Source organism: Pipra filicauda, unplaced genomic scaffold (assembly GCF_003945595.2).
Source record: "Pipra filicauda isolate LSUMZ 115617 unplaced genomic scaffold, ASM394559v2 scaffold61_size3293851_pilon, whole genome shotgun sequence".
Taxonomy (NCBI): domain Eukaryota; kingdom Metazoa; phylum Chordata; class Aves; order Passeriformes; family Pipridae; genus Pipra; species Pipra filicauda.
Window position 1 is genome coordinate 490,705 of NW_024104776.1, and position 26,420 is coordinate 517,124.

A 26,420-nucleotide genomic window follows, 5' to 3' on the forward strand; every position below is an offset into this window, starting at 1 on the left:
ATCACACAGCACCTTCAGGATGGACAAGGGATTAGACCCAGCCAGCACGGGTTTAGGAGGGGCAGGTCCTGTCTGACCAACCTGATCTCTTTTTACGATCAGGTGACCCACCTGGTGGATGAGGGGAAGGCTGTGGATGTGGTCTATCTAGACTTCAGCAAGGCCTTTGACACTGTCTCCCATAATATACTCCTGGAAAAGCTGGTAGCCCATGGCTTGGACAAGTGTACCCTCTCCTGGATTAGGAGCTGGCTGGAGGGTCGGGCCCAGAGAGTGCTGGTGAATGGAGCTGCATCCAGCTGGCAGCCGGTCACCAGTGGTGTTCCCCAGGGGTCTGTGTTGGGTCCAGTCCTGTTTAATATCTTTATTGATGATTTAGATGAGGGGATTGAGTCTATCATCAGCAAATTTGCTGATGACACCAAACTGGGAGGGAGTGTCGACCTGCTGGAAGGCAGGAGGGCTCTGCAGAGGGATCTGGATAGACTGGAGAGATGGGCTGATTCCAATGGGATGAAGTTCAATAAAGCCAAGTGCCGGGTCCTGCACTTTGGCCACAACAACCCCCTGCAGCGCTACAGGCTGGGCACAGAGTGGCTGGAAAGCAGCCAGGCAGAAAGGGACCTGGGGGTACTAATTGACAGGAAGCTCAACATGAGCCAACAGTGTGCCCAGGTGGCCAAGAAGGCCAATGGGATCTTGTCCTGTATCAAAAATAGCGTGGCCAGCAGGAGCAGGGAAGTGATCCTTCCCCTGTACTCTGCGTTGGTGAGGCCACACCTTGAGTATTGTGTTCAGTTCTGGGCCCCTCAGTTCAGAAAGGATATTGAGGTGCTGGAGCGGGTCCAGAGAAGAGCAACAAGGGTGAAGGGACTGGAGCATAAGTCCTATGGGGAGAGGCTGAGGGAGCTGGGGTTGTTTAGCCTGGAGAAGAGGAGGCTCAGAGGTGACCTCATCACCGTCTATAACTACCTGAAGGGAAGTTCTAGCCAGGTGGGGGTTGGTCTCTTCTCTCGGGCACTCAGCAATAGGACAAGGGGGCACGGGCTTAAGCTCCGCCAGGGGAAATTTAAGTTGGATATCAGGAGAAAATTCTTTACAGAGAGAGTAATCAGGCATTGGAATGGGCTGCCCAGAGAGGTGGTGGATTCACCGTCCCTGGAGATTTTTAAACGCAGACTGGACGTGGCACTGAGTGCCATGATCTAGTAAATGGACTGGATTTGGACCAAGGGTTGGACTCGACGATCTTGGAGGTCTTTTCCAACCCAATCGATTCTATGATTCTATGATTCTATGAAATAGTTTTATTTCTTTAATGCATTTTCCAACACAACATTCTGCTGAAAACAGTGTTGAAATTACATCAAATGAAAACATTTGATTTTGCAATAGATCTTAATTTATTAAACCAATTGTTGGTTATATTGTGCTTATCGGGTTTAAAGGGTCACCCTTAAATGTGTTATAAAAATCTGAATTTTCTATCTCAAACGTGGGCCCCATAATGTTATGTAGTACTCAAATTTAGTATCACTTTGTCACTGTGCTATTAGTGCTTTGGATCAGACTGATCTCTGTAAAAGAGGTTTTTACTTCTACACAACATACCTATTGTGTGGAAACTAGCTGGAAGTTATTCTTCAGAAAAAATGCAACTCACAAGTTTTAAATAAGTTTTTATTGTGTACTAAATGATAGAATATTTTAAGCAGTAAGTTATCTATTTTAAAGCTTTTTTTAGCTTCTGCCACATCAGTTTATAATTTTAAATTATACATATTCCCATGGTTTAACTTCCATTGTTGTCTTCAACTTAATCTGTTATTGAAGATTCAGAGTATAATCTTGGGGAAAGGTTTACCACGAGTTTCATGTACTTTTACAGTTGTTTCTTTGAAAACTGATAATTTATCAATTCTCTTGTTGATTTGGTTGGTTGGTTGGGTTTTTGTTTGTTGGTTTTGTTTTGTTTAACGTAAGTTACTTGAGCCAGAGAGTAGTAATTACAAAATTCCTACTGGGTGACTTGGAAAAGACAAAATTTTTTCAGATATTCCTGTTCAACAGCTTTCTTCCAACTCACCAATGTGTGAATGACAGAAAACCCCAAACAAAATAAAACAAAAAAAAACAACCCCACCAAAAAAAATCCAACACAAAGCAAACCAACCAACTGAAACCCATATTATCTACCAAGAAATTCACTTAGGAATTGCCCTTATTCTTGCAATAGTAGAATCATAGGTTCTTGAAACTTTTACTTTAAGTTGCAAATATGTCTCCACCTAAAAATTGGAATTTTGGCTAGTATTTTTGCAACTGTCATTTGCTTCAGAGAGGATAGCTGACAATAGTTGAGTGTTGTCCAAACTTTTTTTTATAGCAATCCCCTGTCATTAAAAGATTTTTAAGCATGTGCCCCCAATATATCTTTATTTATTTATTTATAAAATGCATACATGAACTACCCTACTAATGCCTTTTGTAAATTGTAAAACTTATAAAAAATAAAAATTAAAAACAATGAGATAAAAAAGAAATAAAAACGGTTTTTATTTTTTTTTTTTTTAAGTAATGGTGCAAAAATATTTTCTTCCTGCACCCCAGTGTGTTGTATTGTGTACCCCATGAATGCACAGTCTGCCCCCATTTTAGTGACCACTGTTCTGGATAAAATAAGAAAACTGACTACAGTAGACAAACTTGTCAATTCCTGTATCACATAAAAAAATACTTTCATAAATTCATTCCATTTCAGTGAGACTAATCAAACAGGAAGAATAAAAAAAAAAAAAAAAGAGAAGAAGAAATAATAGCAAGTGTCCTGTAGAAGAGAAGTCTCTAATCGCATTAAAATTGCATGATAACGTGTAAATCCAAGATGCAACTAGTAAATCTGAGACTAATTATGAGAAACTGCAGATACAAAGTATCAGATTTTTCTTTGTTCTTCGTTTAAACTGCTTGCTTCTCATATTTAGGTGTTGTCTCCCAGATTGGCTTGAAGAAGGGAAACACAATTCAATTTTCAAGGAAAGTTTTTGGGAAGAGGTGTTCTAACTCTGTCGTGTTCAGAAAAGCCTTTATTGGAAGAGTCTAGACTCAGAGTCCTCCTGCACTTACAGGAGACACGTCTGCGAATGACCAAAAAATAGATAATAAGAGAATAGAGGTTATTTTAAGGGACCAAAATGTTCCATTATCCTGATATCACACGGGGAGGTACATATTATGCCTCTCGGTAGGTGTTTCATCACAAACAAATAGAGTATATTTCAGTATTTCTTGTTTAAGTTTATAGCACTGTTGGAAGAAATATTGAATATTTCACATTAACAAGCAACTTGGGGCAAAAGAAGCCTATCCAAAAGGTGAAATTGTTGATACTGAGTTCTCCTTGCCTGCTCTGTGTCTATTTTAAGGGGTATTTATTTAGCATTAATTTTACTCTGTTCCTGTGGACTGCATGCCCTTTAGAAGTTGGAAAACCAGCTCTGCTCCTGAAACACATCTCTCAACTTAGTTTCATCCATAAGTAAAACAGCTCACACACTCAAAGACTGGCCCAATTTGCAATCCAAAATGTGGTAAGTGGGGGCAATTGGGAGATTCATTTTAGAACCACACTCTTAATCTGAACTAAAACACGGATGTGCTGATCGGCTTGGTGATTCATTTTGGTGTTTCCAAATGTCACACTGTGTATAGCTGTGCTATTCTGAGCCTGTAGTTTGGATTTGCTACATTTTAGCAACAAAAATCATTCACAAAGAGATTGTGACAAAAAGTGCATCTGTGATTATATACGACAACACAGAATCCAAACTGATTTTAAAGAAAACATTGAAAAGTAAAATATCACTCTTGTATTTTCTCTTTCCCATTCTCAGAAGCATAGATTGTTTTCTATAAATCAGGGAGCCAATACCTCCTCTACTTCATAACTGCATTTTTTCTTACAGTTCAAGGAGGCTTTTGTTAGGAATTTCGGAGCAACTCATGGCTACTTTGAATCCTTTCAGTCTTTTATCTACACAAAGAAGAATTAATTCACTTAGTTATTATGGGGTATAGTTAGAACAGTTGTCAGTGGCAGAGCTGGGTTAAGACAAGACTATCCGAAGTGGCAAAAAAAGGGAATAAATGCCAAACAGGTTTTGTTTTCACAGGAAAGAATTTCATTGAGAAATGTACAGAGGTAATTTATCTAAGGTGCCTCCATATTGGGAAATTTTTAGCTGAGACAATAATTTACCATTTTAACTGAGACTGAATAATCTCCTCTGATTCAAGGAGAAAATAATCCAGATATATTGTCTCATTTTCTTGCATGCTACAACTGAAAGCAAGCCAAATCAGTCCTGAATATTAATGATTTTCTTTTTCTCACTAAAACTGCTCACCTGCTTTATGCTCCATTGTCCCCCACTGCTTACAGTATCACAGCATCGTGGAATGGTTGGGATGGGAAGGGACCTCTGAAGGTTGTCTTGTTGAGCCCTCTGCTCAAGCAGGGCCACATACAACCAGTCACCCTGGACTTGCTTGTGCTATTTGACATATAAACACATAGGCCAAGCACAGAAGGGGTGGAAGCAAGGCAGAATTTTTATGTTCTTTTCTTGTGCTGAAACACCAGTATAACGCAGTTCAGATTCAAAAGCTTTTGTTCTGTCTGTTTAAGAAATTGTCCAATACTTCACATAGATCTCAATAGGTTGAGTTTTTCTATTGATTTTTAGGGTAATTTGTTTGTAGACTGCTGTTTCTGACAAAACTGTTAGAAATACTTACATACATATTTGTCTTTTTTCATTTTATAATATCAATTTGAAAATGTTTCATAGAGTTTAAATAGGTCTACAAATGGGTGATCTCCTTTCTGCCATACCAACCATCACTGATCAGTATCTTAGGTTAGCCTAAAGATGTTAGACCACAGGAAGGAAGGATTTCATATCTTGCTGAATAAAATATTCTGTGCTCAAACAAATTTCCCTAAAAATCAATAGAAAAACTCAGCTGTGAATGTGAAGAGAGAGGCTGACAGAACTCACTATATGAAGAGATTGCCATGTAATGGATGATTTAAGACTACAAAGAATAACTTTGTATGTACTGAACCAAGAAACATAATTATGTTTGGTTGTCTTGCTTATTTTTAAAAACAAGATTTCAACTGACAACCAACATAGAACTAGTAAAAATACATTTCTAATCTAAACGTGTAGCTGTCATTCCATGTAATAAAATAAGGCAATGTTCTTACTCTAAGGAAAATGCAAAATGTAAAAAACACCCTTAAACTCATTTAAAAATCAATAAGACTCTTACCAAGTAAAATCCAAAAACTTCCAAACAACACCAAGATGCCATTTTAGAAAATTATTTATGGTCATTACGCTTTTACATTTTTTTTTAACTTCTCATGTTTGATTAAATGTGAGTCCCTTTCTACCTTTTAGTTTGCTGCCTAGTAGAAGCACAAGGTTCTGGTGATTGGCTAATTCAGGATGAAAAAAATACACACTATAAAAATTTACCCATACAATAGCAGGGTAATGAAAGTTGCACACACCACAGTGGGTGAGCTACTACTTTGTTAGAAAGAGCATTTACCAAACCTGACATAAGTAGATTTTGCAGCAAAATGAAACATAAAGCCAAAAAAATGTGGTGAAGACTTCAGTAGTTGTATGAAGTTCAAAATTTCAAACTCTCTATAGAAGTGAGATCTGCTGAGGTAGAAAGTGATTTTGACCATCTCTAACTTCAAACCCTGTGTCCTTGCTTATAAACACATTTGAACAAGCTTTTAGCATTCAGCTATGTAGATTCTGAGATATCTCCTTAAGGTCTCATTGCTAATGAGAACATCCAATGGCCACTGTGGCTATGCCTCAGCTATTTTGTGGATGTCTCCCTCCATAATGATGGTGACTGATTACATTTTGGCATAAACACACTTGGGAAGTACGACTTTGTGTTTCTCAATACTATTGCAATGGTGTCCTTAAAATTAAGAGTGACAAGCAAAAGAGATCTAAGAACTTTAAAGCTGAAAACACCCTATTTCAGAAAAGGAAAAATGTTGAAGCTCACTGTTATATGATGTGACACAGCACATTTCACAGAACAGCGCAATCAGCTGTTTTGTGCCTACTTGTTCTATAACCTTTTAAAGTAACTATAGGTTGAAACTTAGCCATATGGATGTCTGCATCATCCTGCAGAAGAAACATCTGACTGTCTATAAACATTCTTATGACTGGTTTCAACACTACCCTTTTTCAGTTACTCTACTGTTGCTTGACTAGAGGCAGTCTGAACATCTGTATTATAGAAGTTCATCCTATGGATAAATCGTGTGACTTTCAATTACTGGACAAATAAAGTTCTATAACTTGTGGTGGAAGAGAATAAGGAAGGTCAAAGAAAGTGCTGAGAGGGTTAGAAAGCAAAGTAGGACAGTTTATTAAGATTAACAGCTGCAGACTCAATGTTGCTAATGGTAAGACAGATTACACAAAACATAGGTGAATCCTTTCATAAAGTCTTATATCTTCTATATTCCTTATTATAAGGAGCTTACTGCAAAACCCTGTAGCAAAACCCTGTTCTCTTCTAACCCAGAAGGAATTTTAAGTGCTCAGTCAGGCTGGCTGGACTGAGGGCTGGCTGGCTGGCTGGTTGAACGGATGAATTCTGCAAGCCAAGATCACCTCAGACTTAACCCTACCGTGCATGTTACTACTGCTGACTGCATTATTAAGCATCGATGGAAGACACAGTCTTGATTTCAGGCTACGGGGCAGACAATCCACAAGCTGAAAAAACCTAGAGGTTCTTTATTAAAATAAGGTGATTTACTGGGAAAACCACTCAATAAATTAATAGTTAAATAAATAAATAAATGAATGTCCAGGTTTTCTCATCATTCACTTTCCAGAGCAGCCTCTGTGCTGCTCAGTGTTATTCCAAAGGTAGTAGGGGTACTCTCCCCATTAAAAGGTGCCTTAAAGACAACAGGCCTCCCGGCTACCGTGTCACTGCCCCCCCATTCCTGGGTCTGCCTTCGGGCTGGGGGATAGGACCCGCTCCGGCCCCAGCGGGCAGCCCAACCCCGCGGGTGTGCCCCGTTGCTCCGGGCCCGGCGGCGGGGCCGCCGGCACACGGCCATCGGCACCGTCCGACCTGCGCTCACCGCACCCGCACCCGCACAAAGGAGGATCCTGGGCTGTATTTCAGTTTTATTTGATCTACAGGCTCCTCCACGACACCCCCACACCGTCCCTCCTCCTCTCCCCGCCCCGGTTGCGCTTCCAGACACACTTTTCTTGTTGCAAACGGCATGAGCATCAGGTTGCGGGCAAGGAGGAGCGGGGCCGGCCCCGCCTCCGAGGCGCTGCTGCGGCGTGGCAGCCTGAGCTGGCGGTAACCAGGGTCCCTTGGTTCTGCCCCCATCCCCTCCGGGGTCGGCGGCTTTCCCGCGTCGGCTATTCTCCAGCCTAGCCGCAGCAACAGCGGTGCAGAGAGCCCGGGGGATCCTATGCTGCTCCCCTCGCACTTCTGTAGCACAAATCTTCCCTTCTCCTCGGCCCTCCCCGCCGCCCCAGCGGTGCGCTTTGCCCCTGTCCACTCTTGTCGCCCTCCCTTCGGCCGGGCCGAGAGTGCCGGGGCCGCGGTGCTGCGGGAGTCAGGTGTCGCTGCCGCGGCTCTGCAGGGCCAGGTCCCGGGGCCAAGGAGGGATACAGCTCTCTCTGTTCATTCACTCCTCCTCCCCTCTTCCGCTGAGACCATTTCAGCTTCTCTCAGTACTCTTACTATATTTTCCGTACTCTACTCCCTTCCCCTCCCTTCCCGCCCTGACCACTAGCCCTCTGCAGTCTCGTCAAAGGGATGGGTGTTTGGGGTGGGATGTAGCTGGGGAGGATAAACCTCCTCTAGAGGTCTAGACAGGAGGGGAGGGCGGGAGAGATTTTGCTGTTGTCTCTGGGCTGATTGGAAGAGGCAATCCTTATATGTGTGGCCGGAGGATTAGCAGATAAACTTTTATTGCTCCCTTTTGTGTGCGTGTGTGTGCGTGTCCGTATATGGGTGAAGATGAAGAAGTCGCCTCTCAAGGGGGAAAATCTTTTCAATTTCCCTTTAGCAGGTGCAGGTCAAGGAGGAACCCATGAGCATTTTGTCTGATCCATGAACTGATTAGGGGAGGGGAAAGGATCCCTCTCTTCTTGGTCTTCCTTTCCCAGTTTTGAAATCATTCCTTCCCCACCACTGCTGCCCTCCCACCCACCCCCTCCCCTTCCCCTGCACTGAATGAATGAAAGAGACTCCAGGGCTTTCTTCTGCTTCTCGCCCTGGACTGGAGAAGTGAGGGGGCATCTATCTATGCTCATCCATCTCTTTCTCGCTTCATCCATTCCCGGCGGGATTTCAGACCGTGCAATGTGTTTTCAGCCTCTTGCCGCTGCTACCACTTGATACTATGCGACGCGCAGGGAGAGGGTTTTGCGAAAATGGATTTATTCTATTTTAAAGGATTTCTTCTCTAATAAGGATCTCATTGCACACAAATATGACTAAATCCCCTATTTGGTAAATCTTTCTCTACCCCACCCCTTCTCTTTGGGTTCCCTCCCGCCCGCGCCCCCACCCCTTCAGAGGAGCAAGCACAGGGAGCTGATGACGGACCCATTAATCCCTTCTTCAATGCATCAAAAGAAGCCGAAGGGCTGGAAGTCGCTGGGCTCGGAGTCCTGCAGGAAATGCTTCGATCTGCTTTTGGTTCTGTATGAAACTGGTGACTAGGGGCTCGGCTCGCTCCGCCGCCGCCGCCCGCCGGCACCTGGATGCGCGGGCCGCCGCCGCCGCCGCCTTGCCCGCCGCCGCGATGCAACGCTCCTGGCGGTGCTGGTGATCGCTCGGGTGTGATGGGATTGAGCCGGCGGTGATCATTTGAAGGCGGTGAGGGAGAGCGAAGGAGAGGAAGGGCTGCTCCGCTGTGCTGTGTGTGTAGGGGCTTCGGGATTTTTCTTTTTCTTATTCTTTTCTTACTTCCATCCTCTCCCCGCCACTGGAAGTCCTCCCGTATCTAAATGGAATTAGTGGAGACCGAAGCCCCTTGTGTAAGGAACAGACATGACCCATGGACGCAGCTTCTTTCACAGTGAGTATCTGGCTCCCCCTTCCCAGCCCACCACCCCTGACCAAGCTCCCCCGCCGCGCACGGGATCCTGCCCTCCGCTGCCTGCACAACTGGCGTAACGGGACGCTCAGACTTCCGCGGCGCGGGGGCGAACTCTCTCCCGCACACACAGCACCCTATCCCCCACCGCGCTGCGGTGCTCCGGGGGGGAGCCCGTGTCTGCCAGCGCCGTGGGGCGGCGGGACACGCTCCCGAGGGCTGGAGGCTTTCACTGGACGCGGCGCATCTGGTGGCCTTTGGCGTGCCGGGGGAGAGGGGGGCACAGCCCCCGCTGTCCGCAGCGGTGTGGCCCCTGCCGTGGCTCGAACCGGCCATGGGGGCGCGGGGCAGTGCAGAGAGCCGCGGCGGGGGCGGCCACACCGGGCACGGATCCCGCAGGTCTGCGGGGCGGGGGCGGCCCCATCGGCCGAAATCCTCCAGGAGCAGCAAGGAGGCACCGAAATGTATCACCTACTCGTCGAACACCCCCAGGGCCCTCAGCCTGCGCGGGTGGGATCCCATCTCCCGCCTCTGTTTTGCAGAGGGTCCGCTGTATTGAAGGGGCTTGACTGGGCACAGTGCCTTCCAGCACTTCCCTCTGCGCCCACACCTGTACAATAGCGCTGTGGCCAGGTATTGCTCGTCCAGCAACTCTTCGCTAGGCTAAGCCACGTCTGTGCCAAATTACAGCCTCCTGAAAGCCTAGCCAAGAGATAAATCTCTTAATGTACAGCTTGTAATAAGAAAAAAACAGAGGTCTAAAAAGATGGAAAGATGCGTAATCAGAATGGCACTAGAAAGCATGATTATAATTACACCCATGATTAGGAAGGAAAGGAGAAGGAGGAAGACAGTGAGAATGCAACAAGAAATTTGGTGGAAACTTCTTTAAAATAATTCCCAAACCGAGATAATCACAATATTGTTGCCATGCTGCCAACGCTTCCCAAGTGACAGTTTTCAATGAGTGAAGATTGCGTGGTTGGTCTCTTTGGGGTCTTTTTTTTTTTCTCCCCCTCTGTGAAAAGCACTGTTCTTTTTCTGTGGCTTGAGAAAGAAAAAGGCAAGAGATCATAGAATAAAATGGTCTGCCTTGTCTGCTTAATTAAAGTATATTGTGCTGTCTTGTACCATGAAGCCCATAATTTTAACTACTTTCTGTCAATATACACATTTTGGCGCTGTTGGTGTTAATAACACTAAATCAAGAGGTTTTCTCTCTTTTTTTTTTTTTAATATGGGAGAAGTGTTTCCTTTTATCAATGAAAATTTTAGATGTGGTAAGTACAGAAAAAAACCCCAACAAACTTAATCTCTTAGTCTCTTCTTGTCCATTAGATTTTATTATCAAGATTGACTCTCTATTAATAATCAGTAGTGACATAATGACATGTAAGTATAGCTCTGTGCTCTGGAAAAACATAGTTCTGTGGTTTGGAATGATCATTTCTAGCGGTTACAGCTGAAACTGAAAAGACCTGTGTTTCTTTCTGTCATCTTCCTAATAATATATCTGTGACTTGGACCAACTCTCTTTACTTCTCTGAACTCCATTTTTTTCTATATAGAAAAGGAAGGGTGAGTGAATAGATAAAGATGCTTGAAATGAACCTGTAAGAATCAGATATGAATTGTTATCAATTGCCTAAAAAGAAACATTTCTCACGTGGAGTTTGTTTGGCTACTGTGCGTCCTATTCTAGCTTTAATAAATCTGTGGGCAGAAGGAACACCAGCAGCTGGCTCCATATTCCACCACCAGTCCACCTTACAATATAGAGAAATTAGGCCTTGGCTGGTGAAGATTACAGGCATGGATACAGTATGTTCACTGTGTGAAACACAGCTAAAGTAAATGAGCAACTTAGTAAATGGGTGATTCCTCCATTGCCCTCAGATTCTGACACAGTCAGCAGGCAGAGTCCCAGCTAGCACATATTTCCAGAATTCATCCCTGAGGAGAGTAAGGGTATGAATGGCTAGGTAGCATTCAGATCCAAGCAGAAGAGGGAGTGTTCTCACTTATGCCCACGACACAGAAGTTTTTAACTATCAGCGCTGCCAATATCCATCTCTAGGGGCTGTTAGCCTGACTAAGAAATAGTGAATATGCTGCCAAGCCTTCATTTCCCCAGAATTTCAGCCTTTCCCTCCTTAATAAGGCAGCCATCATCTATGTCTGTAACCCTCTGTCACATGGGAAAGGTCAAAGACATAGAAATAAATATCTCAATGCCATCAGAATACAGCCTTCCTTCAGGGTAAAAATTACACACAATTTGCAGTATAAAAGCTGAAAATGATGAAAGCACCTTCTTTGAAAGGATCATAGTTATCAACCCATGATGGCCTTTGGTGTCTCTTGAGGATAATAAGAAGAAAGTATGCCATCGAATTACATTTAAGACCATAGTTCTATCAGTTCCTCATCACAGTCAACAACACAAATGGCAGCTGATTGATCTAAAATGCTCAGAATAAACATGCAACTTAATCTCCGCTTTAACTTCAGTGCAGCCTGGGCACTATGTTTGGGCTAATGCCAAACTAGCTGGGGCAAAGCCCCAAGCACTCCAAGAACTGATGGATCTGTTCTCTTCTGCTCTTGCTATCCCACTTTCTCCTATAGTCAGAAGATATGAGTGATGACAAGAAAATCAGTGCATGATTTCTTTATCAGGTAGCTAACTAGTCACTTCGATCTTCCAAATCAGACTGACCTAAGTGTTTACCTCTTAGCCTTTTCCAGTTAAAATGTTATATTTGGAAATTATTCCCAGAAACCCAATAATTATCATAGTCGGAGAGAGGAGATTTCTATTTGTAAAATGGGCTGCAGATTCACTGCAGCACAAAGCAACACCCTCTTGACAAGTCAAACAAACTAGATTAATGGGACTGTTAAGCATACACAATAATTTACTTCACTAGGGATTTGCAAATGCTTTGATGGATGTGAAGAACCCAACCCCTCACTTCTTTCATACTCCCAGTACTCATTTTCAAATTTTATTATGCCATAGTGAGAGACATTAGTGAGTACAGTGGCATTGAAATTTAGCAGGCCTTTGTCTACCTCTGTTAAAAGCAAACACTTTTCTATTACTGGCACAAACTGTGATTATATAAATATTTGTATAAATGTTTTTCTTTATTATTAAAGGAAAAGAAAAAATGGGATGGATTTGTTTTAAACCCAAAAGATCTTCTCTTTATTTGGATACATTTGCAAAGATAAATATTTACGACAGACTACAAAGAAACTTGTTTATACAAAATGTGCAATTTAAAGATGCAAGTAAACATGAAACTTTTTTTTACAGTAATTCTATTTAATTTGTATTCTTGTAAGATAGATGGGTGCAATTTGATTGCAGGCACAATCACATTGTGATATTTAATTCATGTTTCTCTTTCAGTTGTAGCAAGTCTAATCATCCTACATTTGTCTGGGGCAACAAAAAAAGGAACAGGTATGTAAACTTCAGACATTTTTTTTCTGACAGTATATTAGAGACCAAAGTTTGGACTTGAGTTATTAGTTTAGTTTTTGGAATTTTTAGTGGCTCATTTACTTCCAGTATCTGTGCTTTGTCCATTTGTTTAGAGTATTTGCATGCCTCTACACACAAAAAAAAAATCCAGTGGTACTGGGCAGACTCAATTTGACTGTAACTGAAGACTGTAAAGTGCTCCCACTTTCAAACTGGGAAGTCTAGCTTGGGCGCTGAGCTACATACACTTAAAATATTTTTGCTTGTTTGAAGTATAATTAAAAATCTAAAATTGGTTATTGTGGGTGCTTTTAGGCAGGGTGAGTAGAGAAAGATATTCTTAAAAGCCTTGGGTGCTCTGTGTGATGAGACCCAAGCCGGATAATGCTGCTAAGCCCAGTGTATGTCTGAACCTGTGTCTGAATGCTCAGTCCTTGCAGGCCTGAATTCCTTTCAGGAAATTAGAGTCCATGTTGAACTCTGCCCAGATACAGACTAGGCAGAAAAAGAAATGCTTGCAGACTATAAGTCAGAACTCAGGTGGTTAAAATCATCCTTGGAAGGTACCTGTTTCCCTCCATTGATTGTGAGAGGGAACCTTAAATACCTGACTTTATACATCAGGGGCTTAAGTTAGATGGGACACCTTTGGTCTTAGATACCTCATTTGGAGTAAAACCAATCTATCTTTCCTTTTAATAGCAACCTAGGTATATTTGTCTCTGAAGAATCTATCTCATTTTAGCCTACTTGTTAAAGTGTGGTGCCTAGGAAGGATTCCTTCATCATCTTCAGCTTGAACAGACCCAAACCTTTGTCTCCAGTCTCTCTGTCAGTGTGTAGAAAGGAAGGCAAGCAATTCAGGGCTAGGAAGAAAACAAACAAGTAGGTCTGACTCTGCTCTCTGATGATTCACCTAGGAGGAGGAAAGTTCTTGGATGTGATTCCTGGCCTCAGAGTTATTTATTAATTTTACAGCAAACAGCAAAAATCTATGGAATCTATGAACTAGATTCCAGGAATTCTCCTGTCTACTTCTGTCCAGTGAATATAGAATAAAGATGCTGCAGATTTTAAAACAACTTGTATACACCATCTTGGTTTTTTCTTGCTTTTGTGACTCTTACGTATTCCTGTATTACGGTATGAAGCTTGCTGATAGAGAACATGCTTGAGCTTTTTGAGATATATGAATGGGAAACTCATGTCTTCCATTTCTTGAGCATGTGCTTTCCCTACAGGTTATTATTTTAAAAACAATACACATATGTCTCCCCAAGATATCCAAACCCCTTCTCTGCTTTGAAAAAAATGTTTTGAGTAAGAATTATATATTTGTACCCATAAAGAGAACAGCATTGTTTTCCCCCAGGTCCATGATCATACCCACTCTCAACAGAAAAAAGCTTGAGGCCACTGACAGAAGGAACTGTTTTATTTATCCTGTAAGAGACTTCTAAGTGTCACATAGACATAGTAATTTGTGAGCTAATTGTATAATGCTTAATGTCATCATTTCACAGAAAAGCAAACTGCTTCCGAAGGACAGAAACCAGTGCAGTGTGGAACTTGGACCAAATATGCAGAAGGAGGCATCTTCACTTCTCCAAATTACCCCAACAAGTATCCTCCGGACAGAGAGTGTGTCTACATTATAGAAGGTGACCAAATGAGGAATCTTGATATTTTATTACCAACTGTATTAAAAAAAAAGTTTTATTATATGTGAAGAATAGATGAAGTTGTGGTAGATAAAACTCATGATAAATCTTTTCAAGACAAAGATTTAGAGAAGCTCTTGATTTATATCTTGACATCACTCATAAATTAGTTCAGGTGGTAAGTATGCATGACTCAGTAATAAATACAGTACAATTTATTTCAGGATATTCAGAGAATGAGTAGAATCTAAAATGCAGTAACGTGATGGAAGAATATTTTAAAATTATTAGGGAAAAAAATGCTTTAGACTTTCATTCAGATATTCTAAACTTATCATAATGGAATCAGGGATGACAAGCACAGCTAGGCAAAGTACAGTAAAAGAAGTCGTACAGAAAATATCCATAAAGCGAGTGTAAAAATTATTTTCTGTCTAATGGTTGATGAGAAATGAAAATAAATGAAAAAAACTAAAAACACCTCACAAAATAAAACCAGAAAAGAATAAACATTTACACCAAACAGGTCTAAGACACAGTTTTTAAAAAGTCATTTTTAATTGTAGGCATGGAGGTGATGTAAGAAATGCTAAAAATGTATTACAAAAAAAATACATAATTTCATCAGTCTTAACACAATGGATGTTGAAAGGATTGTTGTAAAAATGAATCTGTGGAAAGTAATAATGATTAGATACTGTCAGAGAGCTTAGTAGCCCAAAAGGTGAATCAGGTACAGTATAGTAAGTAGTTGGAAGCAAGAAGATTCTTTCATGAGTTTTGAGTACATGTAGAATGTAACACTGATGTTGCTCTATCCCTGCTTGGTTTACAGAATTATTAATTAATTAATGATGGAACCAGGAATTACTGAAGTAGTTATTTTACTAAAGATTCAGGTAGTATCAAGACAGATTTCCAAAGGTTAGAGCTGATTTAAATTGAATTAACTGTATTAGACCCACCTCTGCTATGCCCTTTCAGAAAGGCAAAAAATCACAACAAAATGACTGAATTCCACTTTAGTGCTAGGCAACTTGACTTGAGTCAGAAGTAAAGAGGTGGTTATAAATAACGGAGCCAAACAAGGTCTTTAAAAAAAATTTATGTTTGTCAGTCTTCCCATAAGAGAATGAAACTTAAGCAGATGTTGGTAAATATTTCAATTCTTTCATAGTTTAGTAATTGTTTTAAAATACAAATAAATTTTATAAAAAAAAGTAAATGTAGAGATCGAATATGTACAACTTGACTTTTTTGTTTATTTGTTTGTTTTGTTACACTTATCTTGCTAGATCCAGGATCTTTTGCATCTATTGATCAAATTATCTAACCTTCCTGGGGACTGGGAAGAACTAAGCTTGCTTTATCTTCAAATATCTGAAACACAGGGTGTTTTATCATTAAAGAGAAAGGGTGTAGAACAAAAAAAGAACATTTTTGTAAACTTTAGTCCCATATCTCTGTCATAAGATGTTCCTCCTCATATGAAGAAGGTACCTGAATCCCTGTTGCTGTAAAGACTTTTGTCTTTATCATACAAATTGAGTACTTACAAAAATAGAGTTAATAAGCTGAAAGGTGGCAAAATACACTGTTAAAATAACCTGATTTTAAATAACTAAAGATAGAAATGTCTAAGAACACTTTATGAAAGCAAGATTTAGTCAACCAAATTCTATAATGAAGACGAAATTCCACGTTGACAGGTTTGGAGCAATCTATAGGAGAAAGAGTAATTCAAACTTAACAAACGTCTTGTTATATTTCATGGGAAAACTCAATCTGGTAAAAAACAGTTGCATGCAATTTTTTATGGCTCTGATATTTTCATCTTCCCATCCAGCCTAATGAACAAGTTGGATTGCAACTGGACATTTTAAAACCTAACATGAAAGCAGCTCTATCAGTACATAATTTGATGAGAACCATGGATATTGCACAACATTTTCAGCTCTGATCTCCCCGTGTCTATTTCTGTCCTCTAAAAAAATCTTGAATAGTCATGTCTGGAAAATGTCACAAAAATGTCTGAGCAATAACATTTTAAAATGTGGCAGATTTCAAAAAAAGGCAAAAGAAGCACTGAAAGTCAACAAAAATTATATTGTAATTACAATTAAATTACAAAAAAATCATTATTTGTCCATACTTATTCTTTTTACAAAGTATAAAAATGGCAGAAAACGATAAGAAAGCTGGCAAGTATAAACTTTTCCCGATATCTTTTATATTCTGTGGAAGTCATTGGCATAAGATATTGAAGTTAAAGGATTGCAAAAAAGGAAAGATTAATTATTTTACTGATAGCAATATCTTTGAGAACAGATAAAAATTTTTGGAAATTGTGGATAATCCTGGCTCGTGAAGGATGTAAGTATTTTAGAGTAAAACAGAAACATCGCCATATGCATTTTATTTCTATATTTATTATTGAAATTCCAATATGCTTCAAATAGCTTCTGGGTGCTCTTGAATACCAAGTACCAAACTAGAGGGATTGTCGATGTGATCTGTAATAGCATTGCTGCATTCCCATCTCCCCTTCGTATGTCTTAGGAAGTTCAGCATACCGGGACTGTATATATACCATGCTGAAAACTGTGTGATGTGATTATAAATACATATATGAATCACTAGGTTCCTTCCTGACTCCTTCATTTTTTGCTATCAAACACACTCTAGGGCAAATTCTGATGACTTCCTTCAAATGCAATTCCTACTGACTTTCATGGTCTTAAGCAAAGATTCCAGCATGTAGCGTGTTGTAGAAAAATTGAATTTAATCTCGTGTTACAACTTTTTTCCTCCACATTGTAGCTCCTCTTAAATGTATGCAAGCATTTTATCGTGTCAGAATTACTTAGGTGAAGTAAAGGAGCTGGCAAAAATAGCCATGATCATAGACTGAATTTCTGAAAACGAAGAGGATTTCTAACTGCAGGGACTTCTATCCTAGCAGTCAAAGATTAAACAAATCAAACAGCTAGAAGTTTCTTAGATATTTTTTCTTTTTCTCTCTTTTTTTTTTTTTAACTTTTGTTTCAGTAGTAATGATAATTAACTCTTGGAACAACTAGGAATTTTAAAGCCCAGGTTGAATGTCTTTCTAAGAGAAATCTTTTAGGTCATCTAGAAATCATGGACTCTGTACAAAAATTGTTATGCTACAGAAGAATGTCATGAATGAGTGCAGAATAACTGTGAACAGTGCAGCTTGGTGGGGAAGGATGCACTATCACAAGGTGCTTCTGATGAATCCCATCTGCCTTTCAAAACACAATGAAAATTTTGGTTTTTTGTCATCTTCTTTCAGTCTTATTTGGCGTATAGAAAACATAGGAAATAGCTGAGTGTACACATTAAATTCCCTCTTCAACCAAATTGTACCCTTATTTTGCATATTCATGACTCTAACCTGGCAAAATTCACAGCTGCCCAGAGCAATTGCAGCAGTGACAGCATTAGCCTTTGCCAGACTGCAGAACATTTGGCATGTGTGCTACAAATGAAAATTTGCACAGCAGATTTTGTAGGAGCAAAGGCTTTTGCTTGTATTAAAAATATTTGAGGAGTGGTATAGTCATACTTTATACATTATAACTTGAGAATTGTTTTGGAAATTCTGTAAGCAAAATACTTGTAAGATTTTATCAGTTCATTGGTTTTAAATAATTAAACATTTATTTATAAATAGAGTTATGGACCAGAATTGATTTACATATAGATATGAAATAAATATTCCATTTTGCATGTTTGTGGACGTTTAGAGCTAGCACTTTTGAAGGTCTTCCATGTTCTCACAAAAGACTATTAAACTCTTTAATCCTAGATGTTTCACAGGTGTTAGAAAACAGTCACGTTATCACTGTATGAAAAACATCTACTCAAAGTTCTTTTGTATTTCACAATGATTTTTGTGTTCAAGGAGTTTTCATCAAAACAAGAAAAGAATCCTCTTTTAAAAGGAGGGATATATGTGGCTTTCTTATCAATAATAGCAGGACAACCAGAAAGACTGAGGATTATTGAAAACTATTAGAAGGGTAGCAGCTCAGAGAGATGGGGGTAGGTGTTAAATTCAGTTTCTCATTTCCATGCAGTGTGGCAAATTGAAACAGATTTTTCACTTAACTTCAGCTGTCAGTTACACAGACTTAGAGGCTGATCAGAATTAAAACCTTAATTGTGTGGTTTTGCTGCAACTGTTCTACTGCAAGCTGGAATCCAATGCCTTTTTTTTTTTTTCTTTGGATGTAAAATCTCAAGACAGCACTTGTGTAAGATAATTAGATGAAAAATATGACAAGACATGAAAGCATTAAGTAGTCTTCCTTAAGACTTCCTTAAATATTAAATATTTTTGAAGAAATATAATTAGAAGCTAAGTATGGAAGATTTTTGAGATTTGGAATAAAATCATTTTATGAGACAATTTCAATATGTTTCATTTGGAGTTGACAACAGCTTTTCCTGATGTCATAGCCACAGAAGGAGTTCTGCAAATGTGAATGGGCTTTACCTGTGAGTAAGGATACCAGAAATGGCCACTCCATCCTGCCTTTTCTGATTAGATGGCCAGATGCCAATCCAGTCTGGGAGATTTGCATATTCCAGATTTTTTTTGTTTTGTTTTGTTTTGTTTTTTTATAGATACACACACATTATTTTTAATCATTATTCTGAACTTGTTCTGGCTTTATTTCTGTAAGTTTTACTGTGACCACATATGCCCAACTTTGTTGCAAAAGTTGTGGCACAAGATGTGTATTGATACAATATCTACTTGTTTTAGCTCGTGTTTGACAAAGAAATCCTTAGTTATATCCAGAATATAAATCTGAAAATATACCTTTTTTTGCTAAAAGGAAGCTAAAGTTGAGAGTTTGAGTTATGTGATTTCATCCCTTATGGTCATTTCTAGAAAGATTTGATTCATTTTGTATCTTCTGTAGGTTATTGCAAACAAATAATTTAACCGTTAACTAAATGTTAAGATGAAGCACAGAGGTGCATTCAAAAGCACGTAATGAAAAGGTGCACGGATGTGTGTATTGCACCCCACAGTTACATACAATTAGAGAAACATGAAGTGTTGCATTCCTCAGGAGAGTCAGGCAAAAGGAGTTTTAGATTAGTCCTGTTTGGATTAGCTTGCAGAGCAGGCTGTGCCATGGGCAGTTACCTATACTAGTGCTTGAAACAGGTCTGGATATGCTTACTGGCCCTAAGGCCCATAGGCACAATTGTACATGTACATTTCAACTCCTTTTACCTTCCAAGTTAAGAGTACAGATACAAACTACTTGGAATGAGTGATCCTTGACTGATGCGAGCCACCGCATCATGCCTAAGAATGGGGTTTGGCAGCTCCTACTGGTACAGCCAAAGTGATGCGAGAATGTGACTTTAACATTTAAGGAGTGTGAACATCCAGTGGTCCAGCCCCCAAATTCAATTCCTAGCCTGGTTTAGCAATGGAGAAGTGGTGCTAGTGAGTATTCAATGCTCCTTTCTTAGAGTGAAGTAGCCTCTACTGATGGGAACTTTGGGGAAAACTGAAAACTCTTGAGCCCTCCTTGAGCTGATATGATTATCTTTGATCCTGTAGCAAGATCTGAGATTCACTAGGAAAATCCTCATCTGTTGAAAAATAAATAAAATCAGAGAAGTGTAAACTATAGCAATATTCTGATTGTAAAACTAGTCTGTAGTGTGAGATTCAGAGCACTACACTTTGTGGAAATTGTGCTTTTTCTCAGATTGTGCATTCACCTAGTCAATAGATCTCGTGGGTAACTCTCTCATTTACCCCCAATGACTCCTTTTATATTATACTGAAGGTATAATTGGCTCTTTTTCAACACCAAAAATCACATCAAATGACTAAGCTACAGCTCTGAAGGGACCTCATGCCCATTTTTAATGTATGTTACATGAATCTTAGATTTAGAGAAGACCTGCTATGGGTTTAACTATGGGCCAGCACTTGTACAAAATAAGGCCATGAAAAAGAGAAAGTCTATAAAGGACAAGTATGTTATAACCAGGTCATAAGCCATTTTTGAAGCAGATGTCTCTTCGTGGCTGTGGAAAGCAGAGCAGCCATTCACTGGCTGTGATGCTGTATGACACATTTGTAGCAGAGTTAATCTTCATATATCTAGTTTGTGATGTTAAAACATTACAATAAAGCTTTAGGTAGGTTAATAGCATAACATTGAAATAGTGTGTATATAAGATTTTCAAACCATAATGAGCATTCTTAAGACTACCTAAAGCATTGTAAGTATGGAGTTTCTGATGCCTAACTCTGCTGTCCTTAGGCGAATGATGAACACTTCTCAACAAATCTCCTTAAATGAAATAAGAGCATGAAAAATATGCCAGATTGAAAGGTGCTGATTGCTCCCTTCTGCCCTAGTATTACTTAGTTAAATTTAAATCAATATTTGTTATAAAAATGTGAAGTCAAAGATAGAAACATCTGAATAACATTAATCGATGATGTCTTCCGGTATTCAATCTTTTACTATAATCAAAAAATATCTACTTTAGTCTTCAAACCTCACCAAGGATAAAATTAGTATGATCTTCTTCACAAGCTTTAATATCTGATTTTATTTTTACAAATTTTTTCCATACTTTCAAAGTGGTTTCTTTTACATGGTCTGTGAATTTGGTGCAATTATTTGAAAAGCTTTATGTATTGCTTTGGTTTTGAATTTGTACGGGCACAAAGATCACAAATTTCCTGCAAATTGGTATAAATAAAAAGTCAGTATTAAGTACTTCCCTAAATGTGAATTTCTTCAAATTGAGAACAGTAAAAAAGGCTTATTTCTTATGTTAAATTAAATGTTTCAGTAAATATCAATCACTCAATATTAACATTGTAAGCAAAGCTGTTAAAATGTTTTTTTTCCAAATAATGTATTTTATGGACGTACTACTTAAATGCTTCTTGTCAAAAGACGCTGTATTTATTTATGTGAAATACTTGTAAAAGGGTTCTGACTGTGTGCTTTTATGTAAAGATTTCAAGATTTACCTGATATCATCTTCTTATTCTGTTAATTTTAAATAGTCTCTTTTCTTATGTCAGTAATGAGTTTGTACCAAAAACTTCAATTTCAAACATTTCAAAATCCAAACAAGATCTAAGTTCTGGTCATATTAACAGTTTTGTATTAATCTTGAGGAAAGAAATGGAGAGATACTGACTTGCTGGAGTGGCAGCAGTTTCCACGTTAAGCTTATGCACCTGGCTTGGACTTTGATATTGTGTGTTTTTGTGTGAAAAGAATGGTAACTCAGGCAAAGCTCATAGCAATTCCAACCTCTTCCAAGATGTGTAAAGTGTAGGACATGATCCCACGAGAGGCATAGCAGGCAAGACACAACAAATCTTTGCTTTAGCAGAAGGCTTTGTCAGCAAAAAGCTCTAACACATCATGGTCTAGACACTGAAGGCATACAGTTTTTGCTATGGAAGGATTTAAGCATAGGAAATAGTGCACCTAGGGAGGCTGCATCTGTTAATATTTGTAGATCAAACCATGATATTTTTTTCTCCTTTTAAGAAAATAATATAGTTCTACCAGTAACTTTTTTGCTTTATGCAGGAGATGCCAGGGAATATTTGTTTTATAGATCATCCTGACTGTCACTAGACTTAGTACCTAACATAAAGGATGGAACTTTTTCATGTCTAATTAAGTGACCACTATATAGGTCCTTCAAGGTTTTCAGTATATCATTTGCTCTTTAGCTATCATCCTTATCTGGTTCGTTCTTAAGTGAGAATTCACTCCATTTGTCCTTATGTTTCAAATGAGATGATGAGTAATTCTCAGTATAAGCAATTACACTCCAGGTTGTCATTGACTGCAATACATACAGGAATATAATCTGCCCTTACTGTAGCACAATTACGATCAGCTTGTTCTTCATTGTCTTTGTGAGCTATAAGTATAAAAAGGCATTCTGATGAACACCCCTCCCCCAAATATAAGAAAAAAGTCTTTTACCAAATCTGCAAGTTTCTTAAAAAGAGTTTGTGTTTGAACCAATTATTCCTAACTATATTTTGCTTTGTATCATAGATATCTCTCTTATCTTTGCTAAGCACTGCTGTCAAGCGCACTTTTTTAAAGGAAAACAATAGACAAGTAATTTGACAGTGTGAAATCTATAAAAATATAGATGTACTAATTTTCAAACAAGTTTTTAAGCAAAATGTTAGGAAGCATACAAAATTGATGTATTTGATTTTCTTTAGTTTGCTTTAGTTTTGAAGAGTTTGGGTTAGAAAATAATATGATAATTTTCTTTTCATCTCTAGCTGCTCCTAGACAATGCATTGAACTACACTTTGATGAAAAATATTCCATAGAGCCTTCTTGGGAGTGTAAATTTGACCATATTGAAGTACGAGATGGACCTTTTGGCTTTTCCCCAATCATTGGACGTTTCTGTGGACAGCAAAATCCACCTATGATAAAATCCAGTGGCAGATTCCTGTGGATTAAATTTTTTGCTGATGGTGAACTAGAATCTATTGGGTTTTCTGCTCGGTACAACTTTACACCTGGTGAGTACACATCATCACACTTTTTAATAGAAAAAACTTAACATAATAACTTTTCCACTGGTGTATAATCATGCTGTTGAACAATATCTTCAACTGAGACTATTTTTATTATCAAGGAAAGTATTAATAGATAGGACACTGATAGAAGGCATATGTATCTTTAACATAAAAGTAAGGCTTTTTCAAGGAAGTAATTTTCAGACTGCAGTTTTTGAAAGTATTGTTTTCAATTGAATTCTATTACAGAGAAACATTCAAAATGTTTCGTGGGAAGTTCTGTGTTTTATACTTGATTGTTACACTGTATACCTTTTCTTTCAAAAAAATCATTGATAAAGTATTCTAGTAAAAAAATGTAATTATGTCAGAAAATTCCATCATTGCTTTTCCACTTCACCAATCATTTCCCTAGATGAGGAGTGGAATAGTTCTCCCTTCTCAATAAAGCAAACTATTACAAGTATTGCCAGAGGAAGTGTGAGATAAATATAGTAATATGTATTAAATATTTTTCTAAAAAGACTGTAAATATTAATCGTAATTACACACTTATTGCTTGTCACTTTTTAAATTAATTCATTAAAGTAAAACAAAATTCTCATTCATACTTTCGATTAATTCCCTTACTCTCCCACTTATCAGAAAAAGATTGCTGATTTTAAATTTCTTTTTTGGCTGCAGCTACACTATACTGCACTGCACTGCACTGCTGGATTTGACGTAGTTCTCTACCTTCTTATGTATTGAGTGATGAGTCATACTTTAATATAGCACGGTCTAAAGCACTATAATTATTATGTCATTTTGTCAATTATGTCACTATTGTTTCAGCTAAATTGTTGTATTAGGTCAAACAATATTCTTTAGAATATCTCCTAAAATTAGCAGACCTGAAATTCTTCTTCCTTAATTATTCCAGGGACGTCATAGATGATGGCAGGACTTTTTGCTCTATGTGGCTCCTTTATGTGGTTTTCTTAATAGTTATAGAATTAACCAGCATAGTTCAAGTCAAGGATACTGTTTTGCAGAGGGTAAACCTATTCAGAAGGTTCAAACAGCAATAGAACACAGAATTTCTTCAGCAAATAACCTGAGAGCTGTATCCATGTATCTATTATTGTAAATTCAAAGACAATGGACAAAATTTTGCATATTCACTCTGAAAAGTGAGTTAAATTTTTATCTCTCATTTACCATGGATCTGTGGATTTTTGCCATTTCCCCACTCTCTGCCAAAAGTTCTTTGCTTTACGTTTCTTGTCCTTCTTGTTTCAAAGGGTTATGCATTATAGTTGAAAAAATGTTCATAGCACTACCTGCAGCTTATTCTGTCTAAAAACTCTCAGGTAAAAGACAATTTCATGGATCATGTTTTATCCTTGTTGTTTTTCTATTGATGTAAGGAGACTTTCTATGCAGAGATCAATGCTGGTAAATTGTTACAGCAGCATAAATTATTCTAGACTTCAAATGGAATAGCTATCTTTTTTCTTTCTTCTTTCTTTTTTTTCCCCCCTCCATATATTTCAATAGAAAGCTCTGCAAATAATGGAGAATTTCTAGGAATACTGGTCAAAATGAGAATATAATTAATCTGACAAAAGCAAAACAGCACTGCTGCCTTCTTGATCGCTGGTAACAAGAACCAGTTCACATTGAACATGATTACTTGAACAGTCTTTTATTATGTAGGCATGGATAAGGCATGACCTTTTGAGATCTATTGTCCAAATGTGTGCAGTGGGAGGGGTCACTCTCAATTCATAAAAATGAATTATGGTTTTCAAGAGTGTATAAGAGTACCACAGAGAGGACTCCACTACAGAAATATCACTTAAACCACCTAGATCCATCTTAGGTAGTGAAAACTTATGAAATTAAATTATGAATACAAAAGAAAATTTTTACCTAACCTCTCTTTAAAGAACATGAAAATGATCCAAAGCAAAAACTCATTTAGAAACTTTTGCTGTCTAGAACAACTGAACACTCAGGGGAGATGGGTTGCCACCCATCTCACTTGTCGAAAGCAGGACACACTGCCCTATCTGCAGTCTGCATAGGAGGCTTTCTTTATCCCAGTGACAAGTGCAACAGAGCTATTTCTCCAGTACCAACAAACTTTGAGGGTCCCCACCCACCCATGAAGTGTTTCTCATCTGCTACTTTTGCATTTGATGTCTTGATGGAGGCTCTGGTTTGATTATAAAGAGATGTGATGTTAAACGTGTGGGTGTGTGGCAAGATTTAAAAAAAAAAAAAACAACCACTAAGTAAATTTGACTAAATTGAAGCTGCAACCATTTATTGTTATTTGAATGGTACCTGGAGAAACAGGGAAAGAAATTATTTACTATGTCTCCAGGGTGTATAAAAACAGCTAACTGGATGAAGTTGAAAACAAGATCAATTAAGGTATCATGAAAAATCTTGCACTGAAGATCTATTAGTCCATGCAAATGGAAACAGCCCTGCACCCAAGGCATTTTAAAACTAGTTTGGATTAAGTCTTACAAAAAGAAATTATATAGAAAAATCCTAAGGAATAGACTAATATTTTGCAATTACTAGAACTTTTCAATAATTTCTTTGACTCCTTGGTATTGAAATGGTCAGAAATCCATCCACTGATGCAAAAGTCTAGTAGGAACTGGAGTTTTAGGCATTTTGAAACTAATGCAACCCTTTTGTCATAAATTCTGTTCCATTTAAATAGACCTTTTTTCAGAGCTCTTTTCAGCAGTCTAAGAGGTGAGATCTAGCAGAAGAAAAAACTTTAATGACAAAATCAGAGCTACACACAAAGCCAATACAAACACACCCATTAAGTGGTAAAACTACTGACAATTTTTCAAAAACAAGGCTCTTATTACGAGAATAATTTAGGCTTTAATTTTTGTGATTTTATAAAGTATGGGGTTAAGCAAGGTGTGGATGAATGAAGCTGTATGTATGGTTTAAGGATAGACTATTTTCAGTGTCAAATTCTGAGTTAAGGGAAGAAGTAGTCATCTTCTTTTACATTATTACAGCTGAATACCAGTAATAACGAGATGAAATGTGGATGTAAAGTACATTTTCAACCATTTTGTACACATTAGAGTTTACAAGCAAAACAAAACTTATTTACTGTTTATATACTATTTCAATTTTAGTTTTTATTTTTAAATTCTGGTTAACTGTGACCATTTCAAAATAGAACTGTCTGAACCTATGAAACCTTCATAAATGTGTACAAACATTTTTGTTGGCTTTTTTCTCAAATCTGATGTATTAAAAAAGTACATATCTGACTACAATATGTTTTATTTACTTTGTTTAATTTTGAATACAAATGTGAAAGACCCATGAGACAAGTCAAATGATAACTCATTCTTGCTCTTGCTTTGCCATTCTTTGGGCCATGGAAAGGCCTACACCTGAAATTTCATTTCACAGCTCTAGGTCCTTTGACTCAATCTGTTACACTCATTTTTCCTA

General features: G+C 38.4%; 1 protein-coding gene across 6 annotated transcripts in view; it reads left to right on the top strand.

Moving 5' to 3' along the window:
* Nucleotides 1-8,079: 8,079 nt before the first annotated feature.
* NETO1 (neuropilin and tolloid like 1) overlaps nucleotides 8,080-26,420 on the top strand; it is a 79,996-nt gene continuing 61,655 nt past the window's right edge. For 3 of the 6 annotated variants that reach the window (XR_005566098.1, XR_005566099.1, XM_027746063.2), the window contains exons 1-4: nucleotides 8,085-9,172; nucleotides 12,609-12,662; nucleotides 14,207-14,344; nucleotides 22,689-22,937. Coding sequence is in view for 3 of the 6 variants with exons in the window: in XM_027746063.2 (XP_027601864.1) it covers nucleotides 9,145-9,172; nucleotides 12,609-12,662; nucleotides 14,207-14,344; nucleotides 22,689-22,937 (469 nt within the window). In the remaining 3 variants the exon portion in view is untranslated. Of the gene's footprint in view, nucleotides 9,173-12,608; nucleotides 12,663-14,206; nucleotides 14,345-22,688; nucleotides 22,938-26,420 lie in introns of all 6 variants that reach the window. The other 3 variants (XM_027746064.2, XM_039388196.1, XR_005566100.1) reach the window with 3 other exon arrangements.